Source organism: Ornithorhynchus anatinus, chromosome 12, assembly GCF_004115215.2.
Source record: "Ornithorhynchus anatinus isolate Pmale09 chromosome 12, mOrnAna1.pri.v4, whole genome shotgun sequence".
NCBI lineage: Eukaryota > Metazoa > Chordata > Mammalia > Monotremata > Ornithorhynchidae > Ornithorhynchus > Ornithorhynchus anatinus.
The window spans coordinates 21,980,389-21,995,949 of NC_041739.1; the positions used below are offsets into that span (position 1 = coordinate 21,980,389).

Sequence of the window (15,561 nt, forward strand, 5' to 3'; positions counted from 1 at the left end):
ATTAATTATTTAGAGCAGATCTATAAGTGTTTTCTTTGCATTTCAATGTCAGATAGAAATAGTTCGTTTTTAGTTACGGAGTTAGAAAGCAAGTCTATGAATTTTTAATATGAATGAATTAGTTTACCAATTAAGGCTCAGATCTATTTTTGAATGCGCTTATCTGTCTTACTGTAGTTGGGGTCTGAAAAACTATGTCGCTCGTAGTCCCCCAAAACAAGTTAGGAGATCATTTAAAAGACACGTAGAGGATTTTTTTTTTATCATTCATGCTCTTCGAATTTCAATGGACTTGGGCCTGATAATGAAGTTGACAGTATCCCATAAATCGTTCAGCTCAGACTTTAGCTTTCAGCCTCTTACCCAGATCTTTCGATTTCTCCAGTTGATTTTTTTTTTGGGCCATAACACTCTTGTCACCTGACCCGCATTTAATTCTAAAACACTGCACAGAAAGTCAACGTAAAGTTAAAGTAATAATATTTTTATTACTGTTTTAAACAAGTCGTCTTGGGGGCACATAATCTGACGTTGGCACTGAAATACATTTAACATCAGTAAACTTTTTTTTTGAAAAGGAGACGATTTGTACATAGAGTTAAATAATTGTTTTCTTTTTCACTCGGTGACAACATTCAGGCAACCCAAACCAAAAGCAAAGAGAAAGAAAGAAAAAGAGAAAGGAAAACGACTCTACATTGATTGGAAAATGTACCTCGGGCTTGGTTTCGTGGGGAGCCGAGTCCGATCGCTTCTTTAGCTCTTCGATTGGAAGAGAAGACGGCGGCTTGTGTGCAAGGAGGTGATCGTCTCGGCGTCTCGTCGGGAAGACGGGTCTCTTGTCGGGTGATGGGTGGATGTTTTTTTGCGTGTGACTGTGTGTGGCGGCAGTTTGGCGTTCCAAGTTTGTGCCGGTTTGTTTTTTTTTTCGGTCCGCGTCCGAGTGGGGCGTGTGTGTGCGCGGGTGTGGGTCGGAGAGGGCTGTTTTTCCAGCAGTTAGTTCCCTTTCCTCCCCCCATTCCCCATCGCCCATCCCTCCCCCCCCTCCCCCTTACCCACCTCCTCTCCTCCCCCCTATAGTTTGTCCAGGCTTTTGGGATTGGTGAGGATCTCCCTGGCCAGCCTCCAGGTCTGTTTGGCCGCGCTCTCGAGGGCCGAGTGGGGCTTGCCCTGGAAAAGGTCGAGGTTGGGCAGAAAGTAGTGGGGGCAGCGGCGGCACTGCAGGCAGGAGATGAGCTGGAGGAGGATGCCGTTGAGCCGGTCGCCGAGGCAGGCCTCGTCCCAGTCGGTCTCCCGGGGGTGCTTCTCGCACTCGTAGAGCAGCAGGGTCTTCATGTGATAGTTGTTGAGCGGCTGGCCGGGCAGCTCCAGGTGGCGGTCCCGCAGCGTCTTGAGCACCGACAGGCACTTGTTCCGGCAGCCGCCCATCAGCAGGCGGTTCTCCGCCTCGCCGAACTGCAGCACCCAGGCGTCGCTCTCGGCCGAGCTCTGCTTGCCCGTCAGCGAGTAGCACTCCTTGGAGAGCAGGTTGAAGCCCTCGGCCTTGACCTCGGCCACCCGGTTGGGGCCGGGCCAGGGGATGTGGGGCATGGGCCACTGGGCCGCACTGCGGGGCCAGATGCCCGTGCACTTGAAGGCCGGGGTGATCTGCACCACGTAGCGCTCGCGGATGCGCAGCTTGACCTCGCTGGTGTCGGCGATCATCTTGACCACGTCCCGGTAGCTGCACTTGTCCACCGCCTGCGCCACCAGGGTCTGGAAGCGGGAGCGGATCTTGCGGGCCGAGAGGTAGCCCGAGGCCGTGATGAACTCCACCCAGAGGGACATGCTCCGCTTGCGCCCGTCGCTCAGCTTCAGCACGGCGCAGCCCGGCAGCGAGCCGTCGTCGACGAAGTTGAAGACGCCCATCTGGTTGAGGTAGAGCACCACCTCGAACTCGGTGGGCGAGATGACCTCCAGCCCCTCGTAGCGGGCGTCGATCTCGCTGAGGGAGCTGATGAAGCGCGGCTCCTGCACCTCCACCTCCTTGAGCACGTCCGAGACCACCTTGCACACCTCGCGGATGGTCTTGGCGATGGCCGCCTTGCGCGCCTGGCAGCGCTCCGTGTAGTACTTGTTCAGCTGGTAGACCAGCTTGGCCTGGGCGGCGATCATGTTGGGGCACAGGTCCGGGCTGTACACCGGCGGCTCGCAGTACGTTGAGGGATCCAAGGCTCACTCGCGGGTGGCGGCCCTGCGGCTCGCGAAGCTGGCAACCCCCGAGCCCGAACCCACCGCCTCCGTTCCCGGGCCTCCTCCTCCTGGTCGCCGCCCGCCACCGCCTCCGGGCCCAATACAGCCGAGGTGGCCCCTCTGTCTCTCCTTTTGCCTTGCCCACCTACCTCTCCCCCCCCCCCCTTCCTCCCTCCCCACCAACCCCCTGCCCTCCGCCCAGGGAGGATCCCCGGAGGAAAGGGGTCGAAGGGGCCCCTCGGGAAGGAGCCAATCTTCCGCCAACGCCCGCCCCGGGGACCGCGCAGCGGGGGCCGCCCAGAAGTAAATGCCGCCTTTTTTGGGGTTGTCGTCGTCGTCGTCGTCGTCCCGACAGGGAAGCCAGACGTCAGTCAAGAGGAGGGCGTCTCGGGGGCCGAGGCCCAAAGTTCTCCCCGAGGCGGCCGGGAGGGCTTCGCGGAGGAGTCGGCGGGCGGTGGGGGCGGCCTGCCCTCCGGCCTGCCCCGTCCCCGGCCTCCCGCCCCAGCGTGCAGAGCCGAGGAAGACGAGGCAAGGACGGTCTCAGTCCATGGCACCGACCGAGGTTGGCGGGACTTGGCTGGAGGCGGCTTTCTCCTCCGGGTCGGCGGGGCTCGGCCTTCTTCTCTGAGGGGGGTCGGCGGCGGCGGCGGTGGCGCTTTTCTTCTCTTCGGCCCGGAGGCGGGGGCCGGGCGCCGTCGCTGCTACCTTTCCGGGGCTCCTCTGCTCTCTAGGTGCAAGCGGCTGGAAGTTGTCTGAGGTTCATCTCCGCTGGGTCAGTCTCAGTTGGGTTTCGCGGGGACCCGGCTCGATTCTGACGGGGTCGCAGCCGGCGTGGCATCGGGGGTGCAGTGCTGGCGCCCCGACCTTTTCCTGCTCTTGCTCCTCCCCGGCGTTGCCCGCGGGGACTCTCCCCTCGCGCCTCCACCCTCACACCCACGCTCCTTGCCCGGCCGCCTCTCCCTCCTCTCTTCTCCCTCCCAGCTGACCGTCCCTTCTCTCTATTTCTCCCTCACACCCCCCCCCCCCCCGCCCCCGCATACATCTAGGCGTACCTAGGCAGGCGCACACATACTACACTGGCTCTTCCTCTCCGGATCCCGGGGTCTGCAAGAGTTGTTTAGTTTATGAATGGTCCCAGGGCCCTCGTGAAGGAGGCGGAGTTTGGGAATCCTACAATCGCCTTCGGAGCTGTCAGTGCGGCAGCCAATGGGAGGGGAAGGCGCCCCGCACGCCGGCCGAGGGGGGAGCCGAAGAAGGACCGGAGAGGGGGACACAACGTGCACACCAACGCGGGCCCCCGGCACCCTCTCTCCCTCCCACCCGCCCCCATCAATGGCAGCAGAGGAAGAGACTTCTGACACGCCCCGACCATCCTCCGCCGAGCTGGCGGGAGTGGGACAGGGGCCCAGGGGCGTGGGTTCCCAAAGATGCACTTGGTGTGTCCTGCAACCTCACGCACAGACAAGGTGCAACCGCCCGATATGAATCACTTCCACTGGCAGGCCAACTAAGGATGGAGGTGGGGGAGGGGGACCAGAGGGGAAGTTTGGTTGGGTGTTTGGTTTTTTTTTTTAATTTTCCTCTTTTCCTCTCCCCCTCCCCCGCTTCTTTCCGCCCCGTTCTTTGGAGAGGTCTGCCTTGGCATTTGGTGTAAGGAGAGAGGGTTTAAAAAAAAAAGGGGGGGGGGGGGCGTGTGTGTGCCAGCTCGCGTTTGACTGTGAGCGTAAATCTCTTTTCACTAATTATCATCTGAGACGGTGAAAGTGAGGTAGCCGTAGGGACAGGATAACGCTCGATATTTTAGGTTGAGACTTTGGAAGTTCATCTGGGCCGGAAAACTCGGTCTATTTTTTTTTTTAAATGAATGTCTCGGAGGAATGAACTCCGTCCGCATATGTTGTGGAAAATGAGGTAAATCCAAGTAGGTACGGGATAACTTGGACCTCGATGGAAATAATGAAAACACTTAATGGCATTCAGTGTGAAAATTCTAAGGGAAGGCGGTGCACTCAGGCTACTTAATTTTTTTTTAACGAGTAAGGGGATAATCGAGTAGTTTTACGGGTTTTTCGAAAGCAAAACTTTGCTGGTAAAATGTCTATTTTTCATCTCTGACTCAGAATTAAAAGGCTTTGAAGCTGCCGTGATCCATATTCCGTTATCGATCACAATGCGTGTTAAACAGGTTTTGTTAGGACACACTTGGTGCGCGTTCAGCGCTCACAAATCCAGAAGTTTTGTGTTCCCGATTTGCGGGCTAACTCATTTCTGTCATAAAATTCTTGAGTATTAATAGTGGATGGCTGATTTTAACCTTTAAACGTTTACTTGTCTTTCTAGTGCATTTAAGGATGGAAAGGAAAAAACACACCCTCAAACGGGATCAGTTCTTGTATCTTCAGTCATTTAGTTCTAGTTTGTAGAAAAAAAGTGAGCCGTCAGGCTTAAATTCCACGCGCGGTTTCCCGAGGTTCCTTAAGGTGATGGGGCGGCCCCCTGGCTGGATGGGCACGTGTATTTCGGCCCGATTTGTGTTTCTGCCTTTCTTTCTTTCTTTCTTTCCGGGCGAAACAGCAGCGGCCCGAACCTGCCCAACGGTCCAGGGACAGCTCTGGGACACCTCGGTTTCCCCTTCTTTCTGGACGGTATTATAAAAGTTGTTGGGCAGCGGCTTGGGGGTAGGAGGCGAGCCAGGTGATGCGAAAGTGTAGCTAAGGCTTTATTCATTTCCCTTTTCCCCCCAGCCTCGGGTTGCGCGTGAGTGTGAGCACAAGTTGTGTGTGTGTGTGTGTGTGTGTGTGTGTGTGTGCACACGTGTGTGCGGGTGTCCCGGCTGCCGGTCCCGACGGGAGCAGCTCCCAGGCGCCTCGCTCCGTTTGCCCATCCTTTCCCCGTCCTTCCGGAGCAGCGGGAACGTGTCTTCTCCACCTGATCTGCTCACTAGGAAAAGTGAGAGATTTTTCCCGGCAGGGGCGGTCGGGGCCCGAGGCTGGGCGAGCGGGCATATTCCCGGCCCCCGGGGCTGGCCCCGGGGAAGGGGTGCTCAGCCGTCATCAGGTCTGGTCAGCTCCGCGGAGCCCGGCCTGCCGTCCATCCCGGGAGGCGGGATGGGATGGAGAGCGGGGCCGAGGGCGGCTCTCCGCCTTATTCCGACTTTCCCTTCCCCTTTTCCCTACCCTTTTTCCTTCCCCCTTCCCTTCTTTCTTCCCCTTCCCTTTTTCCTTCTTTCCCTTCCCTTTTTCTTCCTTCCCTTCTTCCTTTTCTCCCTTCCCTTCTTCCTTTCCTCCCTTCCCTTCTTCCTTTCCTCCCTTCCTTTCTTCCTTTCCTCCCTTCCCTTCTTCCTTCCCTTCCTTCTTTCCCTCCCTTCCCTTCTTCCTTCCCTCCCTTCCCTTCCCTCCTTTCCCTTCTTCCTTCCCTTCCTTCTTTCCCTCCCTTCCCTTCTTCCTTCCCTCCCTCTCTTCCTCCCTTGCTTCCCTCCCTCCTTCCTTCCTATTGAGCTTTACTGTGTGTAGAGCATTGTCCTAAGCGATTGGGCGAGGACAACAGAACACTAAACATAGAGAAGCAGCGTGCCTCAGTGGCAAGATCACGGGTTGGGGAGTCCGAGGACGTGGGTTCTAATCCCGCCCCTTGTCTGCAGTGTGACCTCGGGCAAGCCACTTCTCTGTGCCTCGGTTTCTTAATCTGGAAAATGGGGATGAAGACGGTGAGCCCCACGAGGGACAACCTGATTACCTTGAATCTCCCCCAGCGCTTAGAACAGTGCTGGGCACATAGTAAGCGCTTAAATACCATTATCATTAGTAGTAGTAGTAGGAGTATTACTAGACAGACACATTCCCCGCCCACAGCGAGTTTACGGTTCGTATTGGGGAGCATCTGAGGCCTCCGGCCTCCATCCTCCAGCAGCCTCCGCCCTCCCCTCCCCCCAGCCGGCTCTTCCCCCCCCCCCCCCCCCCCCCCAGCTCAGCGGCACAACAATCACCCAGGCCGGGGAGCGGGGGAGACGCTTCCAGCTCGCCCCGCGAACCCCCTCCCCCCTTTACTTTTGGAACCTGACTAATGATAAAACGTTACTAATGTTTTGATTTAAAAACAATTCATTCCCAATCCCCCCCCCCCCCCCCGTCTAAGGTCGAAACGCTGGTAAATAATAAATCAGTTAAACAAAGCCGACTTTAATTTATTGCCCCGGCGCTAATTAGAAACATCGTTCGAGCAATAAACTTAAACACTTCCAGCAAATAATGCCTCGGCGAGCCCCTCTTCTCCTGCCTCCGCGGCCTCCCCTTGCATTAAGGGCAGCTTCCTCGGTACGTCTGCGGATCGGCTTTTCCCCGAGATGAATAATTGAAGGGGGAGCCGTAGCCGAGGAGGCCGTAATTGAAGAGCCCTTGTCACCTCTGCTTTTATGTCTGTTAGTATAGAAGTCCATCAGCAGCTCCTTGATGGGGTATTAAAATCAAGTGGCAGCCCCTTCTGCAGGAGATACTGTATTCTATTAAAAGGGCCGAGTGAGTGAGAGAGAGAGAAACTCTCAAGGCTAAAAGCCACTTGAAGTCTTCAGACCGATTGATCTGTATTCTCTCGTTATAATCCGTCTCATCATACTTGAGTTAATGAGGCAGGGGAGGGGGGTGATCTGATGGTCCCTGACAAATTCATTAGGGAGGCTGCGGGACATTTGATTTGACTGTTAAACATCTTGTTTGTTTGGTTTAGGCAGTGCCAACATCAGCATGCCGCTGCCTGGAGCAATAGCGTGTTGCTATCAAGAGCTTCTGCAAAGGGGGCTGGAAGAAGGGGATCGGGGCAGGGAGACTGCTGTGCTTTGCTTTTATTTATTTATTTATTTGTTTTGTGAATGGCTCAGGGAGCCATCTCTGCCTGCCCGCCCTTCTCTCCCTAGGCAGACTTTAGGAGGCGCCTGTAGTGTATGAAGATGCTCTTGCTCTGAGGAGAAGCACACTTTTAGTACCCTTGAATCAGAATTGTTCAGAAGCCCCACTTTTGAAATTCAAAAGGTGCAGCAGAATGGTTTTGGATAGCAGTGAGGCTGTTGAAGATCCACTTTAATAACGGTGTCTCTAGAAGGGCACATTGAAATTCTAAGATCACACAGTCCATTTTTACTGGATCTTCGTTACTTTTACTTTTGTTGCCTCTCCTTTTTTATTTAAAGTAGATTGACAGTTTGTGAATAGAAAACCGTGGGAATGTGTAAGCGATTAGCAGTTTTGAGAATAGAAATTCAGCGTATTCAAGATATATGCAATTTCAGACCCGGAGTAACTTTTCGATGTTGTAGAACCAGGTGTTCTCCAGAGAGATCAGAGTTGCTTCTTCTGGTGGTGTGGAGCCTGCAGATACCAAGAAGTGCTTTACATCACAAAGCTTTTGATACCTTTCTAAGAGGGAATTATTTGGTTTTCTGCCTATGATATTGTTTTCAAATAACATTGTGAAACTTGCGATTTATATGCACATGTAGGATGCAGAGGTGGTTTCAGGAAATGTAGCTGTGCACATCCTCAACCTCTAAAAGCTTTATAGAAATAACTCTCTGTTTCCATTTACAGAAAAGCTGTGTGGGAAAATAACTAATTCATTCATTCAATAGTATTTTTTGAGCGCTTACTATGTGCAGAGCACTGTACTAAGCGCTTGGAATGAACAAGTCGGCAACAGATAGAGACAGTCCCTACCGTTTGACGGGCTTACAGTCTTATCGGGGGAGACATACAGACAAGAACAATGGCAATAAACTAATGTCATCTGCCTGTCTTTTTATACATTCCTGCAATGCTGATGAAGCTTGAATTGCTGCAGGGAATGTATGGATTTGAAAAGAAATGATTGGGTAGAAGACGTTATGTTTTTCAGCAGCAAAACCACGCTGATGACTGAAGTAAATGATTCTGTTTTAATCATTCGTTCATTCAGTCATATTTATTGAGCCCTTACTGTCTGTTGAGCACTGTACTAAGTGCTTGGGAGAGTACTGTTTAACAATACATATTTATTGATTGCTTACTGTGGGCAGAGCACTGTACTAAGCTTGGTAGAGTACAATACAGTAGAGTTAGTAGAAACATTTGCTGCCCACAAGATGCTAACAGTCTAGAAGGGGAGACAGACATTAAAGTAAATACATTATGGATATGTTCATAAACGTTGTTGGGCTGAGTAATTCTGACAGGTGTGATCCTGTTTATTTTTCCAGAGAATACAGTGTGTATCTACTTGAAAAACTGCAGGTTTGGTTTTGTTATCTGCTGATCTTTAGTAAGAACTGTATTTACTGAGTTAACTGAAGTGAATTCTTTATTGGATCATACCACAGAGACTTGAAAAGTACTTATTATTTTAATTACTAAGGACATGATCTCTCTATTTCACTTGCTTGCAGTGAGCAGTGCGTAGATCTTATCTGACTATTTTAATATGCCAAAATAATGGAATTATTGAAATATCTATTAATGCCAAATATTCATTAGTAACCCTGCCCATTATTATATATCCTTTCTTATAATTTTGGGAATGTAAAAGCTCTCTAGAGATAAGTGATTGTTGAATGTGGTAAGGATTGACTTAAAAGTCACATGTTCCTTTAAAGGTGATTTATCAAGGATGGGACTTCTTTTTTATTTCATACACAAAGGGAAAAATCAGCTTAAAACTCTAGACCAGGGGTAAGAAAAGTAAAGGAAAAAGCCTGAAAATAATTTTGACTTGTTGGATGATGTCCTTCAACTGAGCAACATTATTATTAAAACAGCCAGAAGACCTTTCCTGATACATTCTGGTAACCATTATAATTCCTAAACCCTTAAAAATGTTTTCTGTTGTGTAATCAAATTCCCCAAACCAAGGAGGTTGTACTTATGGTAAATACTGAATCAGTTGTGGCAACTGGCATTCTGGATTTCAACTATCTATTCATTGCAAGTTTCCTTTAGTAATTGTATTGAGCTTCGAGTTGAAACACCTAATCTAGTTTTAGAATAACTCTTTGTTCTTTCATGTTTTTTTAAATATATATTTTCACCATGCAGTTTATTTGGATTCCAAGTCATGAGCTGTTGATTTTTCTTGACTGGTTTGGAATTGATTTAATGGATTAGCAGGTAAAAGCAGCAGGTATTATACTTGCCCTAAGTCAGGCTAACATTCTCTGGAATGATGGCAAATGCATTTAACCTGTTTCCCAAAAGCATAAGTTATTCGAACCCTTTTTTGTTTTCTTATGATTATGCTGTAGTGTGAATGTAGGGATTGCCTATCAGTCATAATTTTGACTACTTTGCTCTTTAAAGTAACTGGGAAATTGAAGTAATTTCAAGTGTAATTTCAAGTCTTCAAGCTCAACTGTTTTCTTCCAGGTACCTAGTACGGTGCTCTGTACTCCGTGAGCACTCAGTAAATACTTCTGATTGATTGAAGTAGTCTGAGAATAAGATACATGCCACGGTTTTGTTAGTTTTAACTACAACTTGAGGTAGTAGAACATCATTTAGTTGTAATGATGTGTTTTCTTACTTGACAGGGGTGTTTGAGGACAAAATGAGATCAATGTTGTAAAAAACCAAAAACAAAGACTTGGAAAAATGAAAACACTGTAAGGATTAAAGATATTCCTATTATTGTAAAAGGATACAATGGAAGATACGTATACCAGAAATGCTGTAGTATGCAGCTTCTGACATGAAACTTGAAAATAAAAATCATTGCAATAACAAGAAACCCAGTGGAACAAGTTTTTTGCTTTTAAGTAAGCATAGGTTAACATTTTCTAGTAAGAGGAATGGAGTGAATTGTGCATTTTCATAGGACTGGTTTTTATTATTCTCATTTTATTGATGAATATATATCTTGGTATATTCAAAAAATGGCATAGCTTTTCTTGCCATCCCATCCCTCCCCCCTTAGAGTTCAGTAGGGAACTAGTTTACTTTAAAAATCATAAATTTCATATATGTAGAATTCTCTAATTCTGATTCATTTTAGAATGCTCATTCTACAACATAATTTATTGGATACCTTTAGCTTATTTCAATTTTAGAATTCTTAAATTCATATTTTCTACCTATACCTCTATATTAGTGCAGAATAAATATACATCTGTGGGTGTACAGAGATGAAAAATAGTTCAGTGTACTCAATGAAGTATTTAAACAAACCTTGTGTAGCTAACTCTTGAATATTCAGGGTGAGATAATCAGTTTGTGCATTTTCTGTGACCTTTGCATTTCTTATCCTCTCCTGATACCTTCCAGTGAACATTTCACTATTCATCAGTCCCAGAGGAAAAGAGAGGTGAAACTAAGAACATCCATTATTGCTATTAGGTAGCCGTTCTGGTATAAGGCTTGGTTGACTGGGAATGTTAAAAACACCAAATAGATTTTACTATCCCTTACTGATATGGAAATTGAGAGTTTACTTTTGTTAAACATTTTAAATAAATCAATCAGTGGCATTTATTGAGCATTTACTCGGTGCACAACGCCCCTATGTGTTTTGGAGAATACATTACAGTCGGTAGATATGATCCCTGCCGCCAAGGAGTTTACAATCTAGTTGGGGGAGACAGATGTCAAAGTACATTATAGGATGGAAAATTCAGGTGGAGGAAAGGGTTTGGAAGGGAAGATGAAAAAGTTCAGTTTTGGACATGTTGAGTTTTAGGTGATGGCGGGACATCCAGGTAAAGATGTGTTAAAGGCAGCAGGAAATTGCAGTCAGTGGAGAGATCGGGGCTGGAGGTGAAACTTTGGCAGTTTTTACTGTATGCCATGTTATTTCAGGCTTATGTTCAATAGCAAGAGCATCAATTTTTAGTATGTTGTCATCTTACAAATTGTTACTCAGGGCGTTGATATTTGCAGACCCCTAATCACTTGTCTTTTACCTCTATTGCATTTTCCTAAGAGCCTAGTACAGTGCTCTTCATAGTGTGGTACTCCGTTAATGCTTATTGCTTGATTATTTGGATCTTAACAAATCAGCTAATTTTAATGCTCTTTAGATACACTCAGTTCAGTGGCTTCATCTCACATTATGGCTAGAACCCTGGTGGGGAATTAGAGAATATCATTCTGATCATGTGAGGTCTTTTGGATACAGCACGATGTGTTGTTGAAATAGAAGGTTTGTGTGCCTGTTTGTGGCATTGGACACAGTGCTACAAAATGAGTTTTCCTTATCGAGCAGTTCTTCAGGAACAGAACCCCCATGTTATAGAAGAATTGGTATATACCAAATGCAGCCCATCTTCTCACAGGAGGGCAAATGATTTTAGGATCAGGCACCCAATTTTGGATTATAGAAGCATTGTATTATTATTGGTTTTTTTGCGAGAGCTTAATAGGAATATGTTGTCTACTTTTACAGTATATCCCATACCTATTTTGGTGATCTGTACATAATAGGCTTTCGGTGAATACCACTGCTGAAACATATAAACCGTAATACTTCTTGAGTGAGTATACAATGTGGAATACAGTTCTTTTTTGTGAATTGGTATAAAGTTGATATATATACACACACATATATATGCACATATATGTGTGTTTATATAGATATACATAGAGAGAGAGAGAGAGAGAGAGAGAAATGGAAGGAGCGGGATTTCCACCACTGTAGAGGTTTTTTCCACCTTTTTTGACTTTTATTACGTACTGAACATGTGGGCAGCCAAATTGAAATAGTATTTAGTGATCTCAGGGATAGAAACTTTTCCTTTTCTTTAACCATCTAAAGTAAAACTAGGATGTGAAACAGCTGTCTTGGCGTATGGTTATCAAAGTTCTGCCAATCTGTTTCTTTTCTTCATTTTCCCCTTCTATCTCCCTTTATTATCTGTGGATCCCAAGGAGTCATTCTTATTTTCTAACTGGTTTTGTCTGCATCAGAAGGCTGGATGGGTGGATTGAAATAGGCTCTGGATAGAGTGAAAAATCTTTGATCTATAGCTATGACTGTTTTCAAGTGATTTGCTTCCTGGGGCTGGATACTGTCCATGCTCTTTCACTTCACTATCAGATAGGCGCACAAAAAGGACGTGACATGCTACCAGATGCATAGTTAATCATCACATTGGGTTTGTAAAGAGATCCATCCATCCTCAGTTAAATCTAGCATTTCTCACTGGTCTTTGCTGTGGTTGGAATTCCCTATGAATTGTAGTTCTTGGAAAATAAATTTAACGGGCCGAATTTGGAGTCTGCACGGTGTAGTTCTTACTTGAGTCTGTTATTCTGCACCACAGTCAGACTCATTTTCAAAAATGGCTCCTTTCGCTGTTTTCATCTAATGATTTCGATACCCCTTGCACACAGTGTGTGATCTATCGTTCTCATATGAGGTAGAGAGTTGAAGCCTCCCTGCATGGTACAGTTGGGAAAAATAAGCCTAAATTAAAATTTCCTCATGCTGTACTTTGCAGAGCATTGAAATATGCCATTGATGAAAATTCTTCCTATCTGGCTGCCCCTCTTTAGTTTTGCATAAGTCTAAAAAAGCAACAATTAACAACAAATCATCCTAGGTCATAGGGGCCGAATCCAGTGACAGGCTTGTATTAAGTAGTTGCTTGGAAAAAAACACAGCAAAATACTAGTGACTGATTGATAGCAGCTGGATCTTCAAATAGAAAAACTAAGCAGGCAACAGTGGCCTTCCTAATATCTACACAGGAGCCATTTGAGCATTTGATGGCAGTAGTCGTGTGAAGGGGATGAGTGTGGTTTGGGAGGTGGGTAGAGGAATAGTATGTGTGCAAGAGGGGGTGAGAAGAAGCAGGTACTTAATTCTGGGAACCCCGGGAATTTATGGCATTTTCATCTCTTGAATCGCCATTTTTGACAATTCCATCAAGAAAATAGTAGACTATAAATGTTAGTTTCGGGAGCTGAAGGAAGTTCATAGTTAACTGGCCTAAATGTTGAATGGGGTCCGTCGCCGTCCTCCAGAGGGATTGCCTCCGTTGGCATCCGTAGCCGTTACCTTCTGCTTATTGTTTTTAAGTGACAGATCAGTCAGGGCAGGGATTCATGTAAAGAGTGAGCATTGACACAAAGTTAAGGGAAGAGGTTTTTTTTTGACCATTTCTGTATATTTTTCCTTGGTTTTTATCAGAAAGTCTGCTAAGTGCAAAAAAATTAACGCTTTTATTTATCAATGTTTGCCATTCTCTGTTTATGCTCGGGATTGTCAGGGGTATCAAATGAGGGTAACCTTGTAGGAAAATGTTCACCACCTGTGCTAACCTGGGTTTCTCTGCACCCCGTGGTGATGATTCTGGAATGAGACTGTGTTAAAATCTAATGGTTCTCTTTGAAAACATAGTCACTGAGGGAGCTTTATGTCCAAATTACATATCCCTTCCAGAAGATGCCTTAAAACGGGCTTGGTTGAGTCATTTTTATTCATATGTCATGCTTTCTGGAAGCCCCGTCGCTAATGGGACCGAGGTGACTACCAAGGGAATTGTTGATGGGCACTCTGTGGGTTTGCCGAGTGCAAACTTGAAAGACCGAGGGTTAGAAATGCATGGCTATTGGTGAATTTATGTTTTATCTCACTCCACTTGAGAATTTATGGGTAGGGTAACTTAAGGGTGCTGGAGTTGTGTGTTCCAGGGCTTGCCCCTACTGATAACACCCTTGTTGGCGTGAAAGTGCAATGCAAATTATGACAGTTACAACCTTCTGTTTTGTTTAACCTGTCAGTGGATTTCCTGGCTCAGCGCTGAGGGCAATGGTGTGTTCAGCTAGTCCATATTCACCTAAACTTAAAAGGTCAGGTTTCTACAGGCAAGCCTAGTCAAAGCCTAATTGATGAGGAGGGCAGGGAGACAGAATTTACTGTTCTGTTGGCTAGTTTCATATCGTTAGGTTGTCCTGAAAGCATCAGGCAGTCACAGCCCCTTTCATGTAAGTGCTGACCCTAGACAGGAGCTGACAATCAAAGGAGGCAGCCACAGGAACCGGTGCAAGTAGGCTATTGATTTTTCAGTTAGGTCTAAGTAGTTTGTAGTATGGGTAATGGGTGACAGAGGCAGGTATGTCATTATCAATGAGCTCCAGAACAGTAGCGACAACCTTCCCTCATATTTCCTTCAGCACTGACAGTAGGCATCCAGAGGTGGTCAATAAATCGCCCAACCTTTTACTGACAAGTGACTTGGAGGTTTGAGGGAATGGAGGGGGTGGCGAAGGCGAGGGAGCGGGGGGCGCGAGAGTTTCCAAGCTCAACTTGTGTACTTGAACTTGACGTAGATGCAGTAAAAGGCACTGTATATATGCCGTTCTTGACTTACTGAGGAATGTTTTCGACTAGGCACCGAAATCCCAATTACGATGGCAAGCCTATATCATTTTGAAAATCAGAACCCACTGATATACTATGCTTTTGAGGCTATCTGAAGACATTTAATCAAGAATAAAAATTGAAAAGGGTTGGCTCCAGCGTAAACACATTCTGCAAGGATAATTAGGTTAGCTTACCATGGCATGATTTTTGCTTTTACTTTAGACTAGTTCTGCATTTAATCAAAGGTAAACTTGCCACAGCAGTGCAACAATCAGAGGCTGTCATTCAAATCCACTTTTAATTTTGTTTCCTCTCATCTTAAATTTCATCAGTGGAGAGCTTTACTATATAAGGAAAATCTAACTCGAACTGTTTGTGAATCTGACATACAAGCAATCAAACATTCGTTATTAAGACCCCAGATATTTTTACGTATTATTTATGTGTAAGCTAACAAGGAGGATGAAATTTTAATGATTAACATTTTGTGAATTATGATTTGTGTTTGAAACTAAAATGAGGTGAGACTGATTTTCTTTTAAAAGCGCACTTCATATGGGTGTTTTGTTGTAATCGTCTAAATGGATGCAGTTGACTTTCAAAAGCCAACCCACCTTTTGACTCTGATCAGATTGCACATGTTCATTAGGAGTATAAATGTTTCAAGTCCTTTAAATTGAAATGAAATCCCTAATTTTGTTACATTATACAAGTGAAGTAGAAATGATGGCAGTTTTGCACAGAAGTTGGCATTTCTAGCAACATAACCTGCTTACAAGGTTTTTATTTTAATCTTTAAACAAATTGAAATAAAACAGAAGAGCAAATGTTTTTGAAAAACTTCCTTAAATGACACATTGCTTTGATATCTTGTTTAACAATTCTTGTGAAATTATACAGTGTAATATTCTAAGATTAGCTTTCTATGTCAACTGTGACCAAATTGTTTTCATTTCCCTGTAGTAACTGAAATTATTTTATTTTTCTTTCTACAAAGGAGGTTGACAAATACCG

At 46.1% G+C, this 15,561-nt stretch overlaps 2 protein-coding genes across 5 annotated transcripts in view; one reads left to right on the top strand and one right to left on the bottom strand.

The window, feature by feature from the left end:
- Window positions 1-15,561, top strand: part of LRBA (LPS responsive beige-like anchor protein) — a 552,105-nt gene that overhangs the window by 298,114 nt on the left and 238,430 nt on the right. The gene's annotated exons all lie outside the window — the stretch shown is intronic.
- On the bottom strand, window positions 1,065-2,253 carry MAB21L2 (mab-21 like 2). The gene has a single exon (XM_001513770.4). The coding sequence runs from the start codon at window positions 2,152-2,154 to the stop codon at window positions 1,075-1,077; it is 1,080 nt and encodes a 359-aa protein (XP_001513820.1). The 5' UTR covers window positions 2,155-2,253; the 3' UTR covers window positions 1,065-1,074.

Coding starts and splice junctions, on each gene's coding strand:
- MAB21L2 (XM_001513770.4), bottom strand. CDS start 2,154: ATGATCGCCGCCCAGGCCAAGCTGGTCTACCAGCTGAACAAGTACTAC.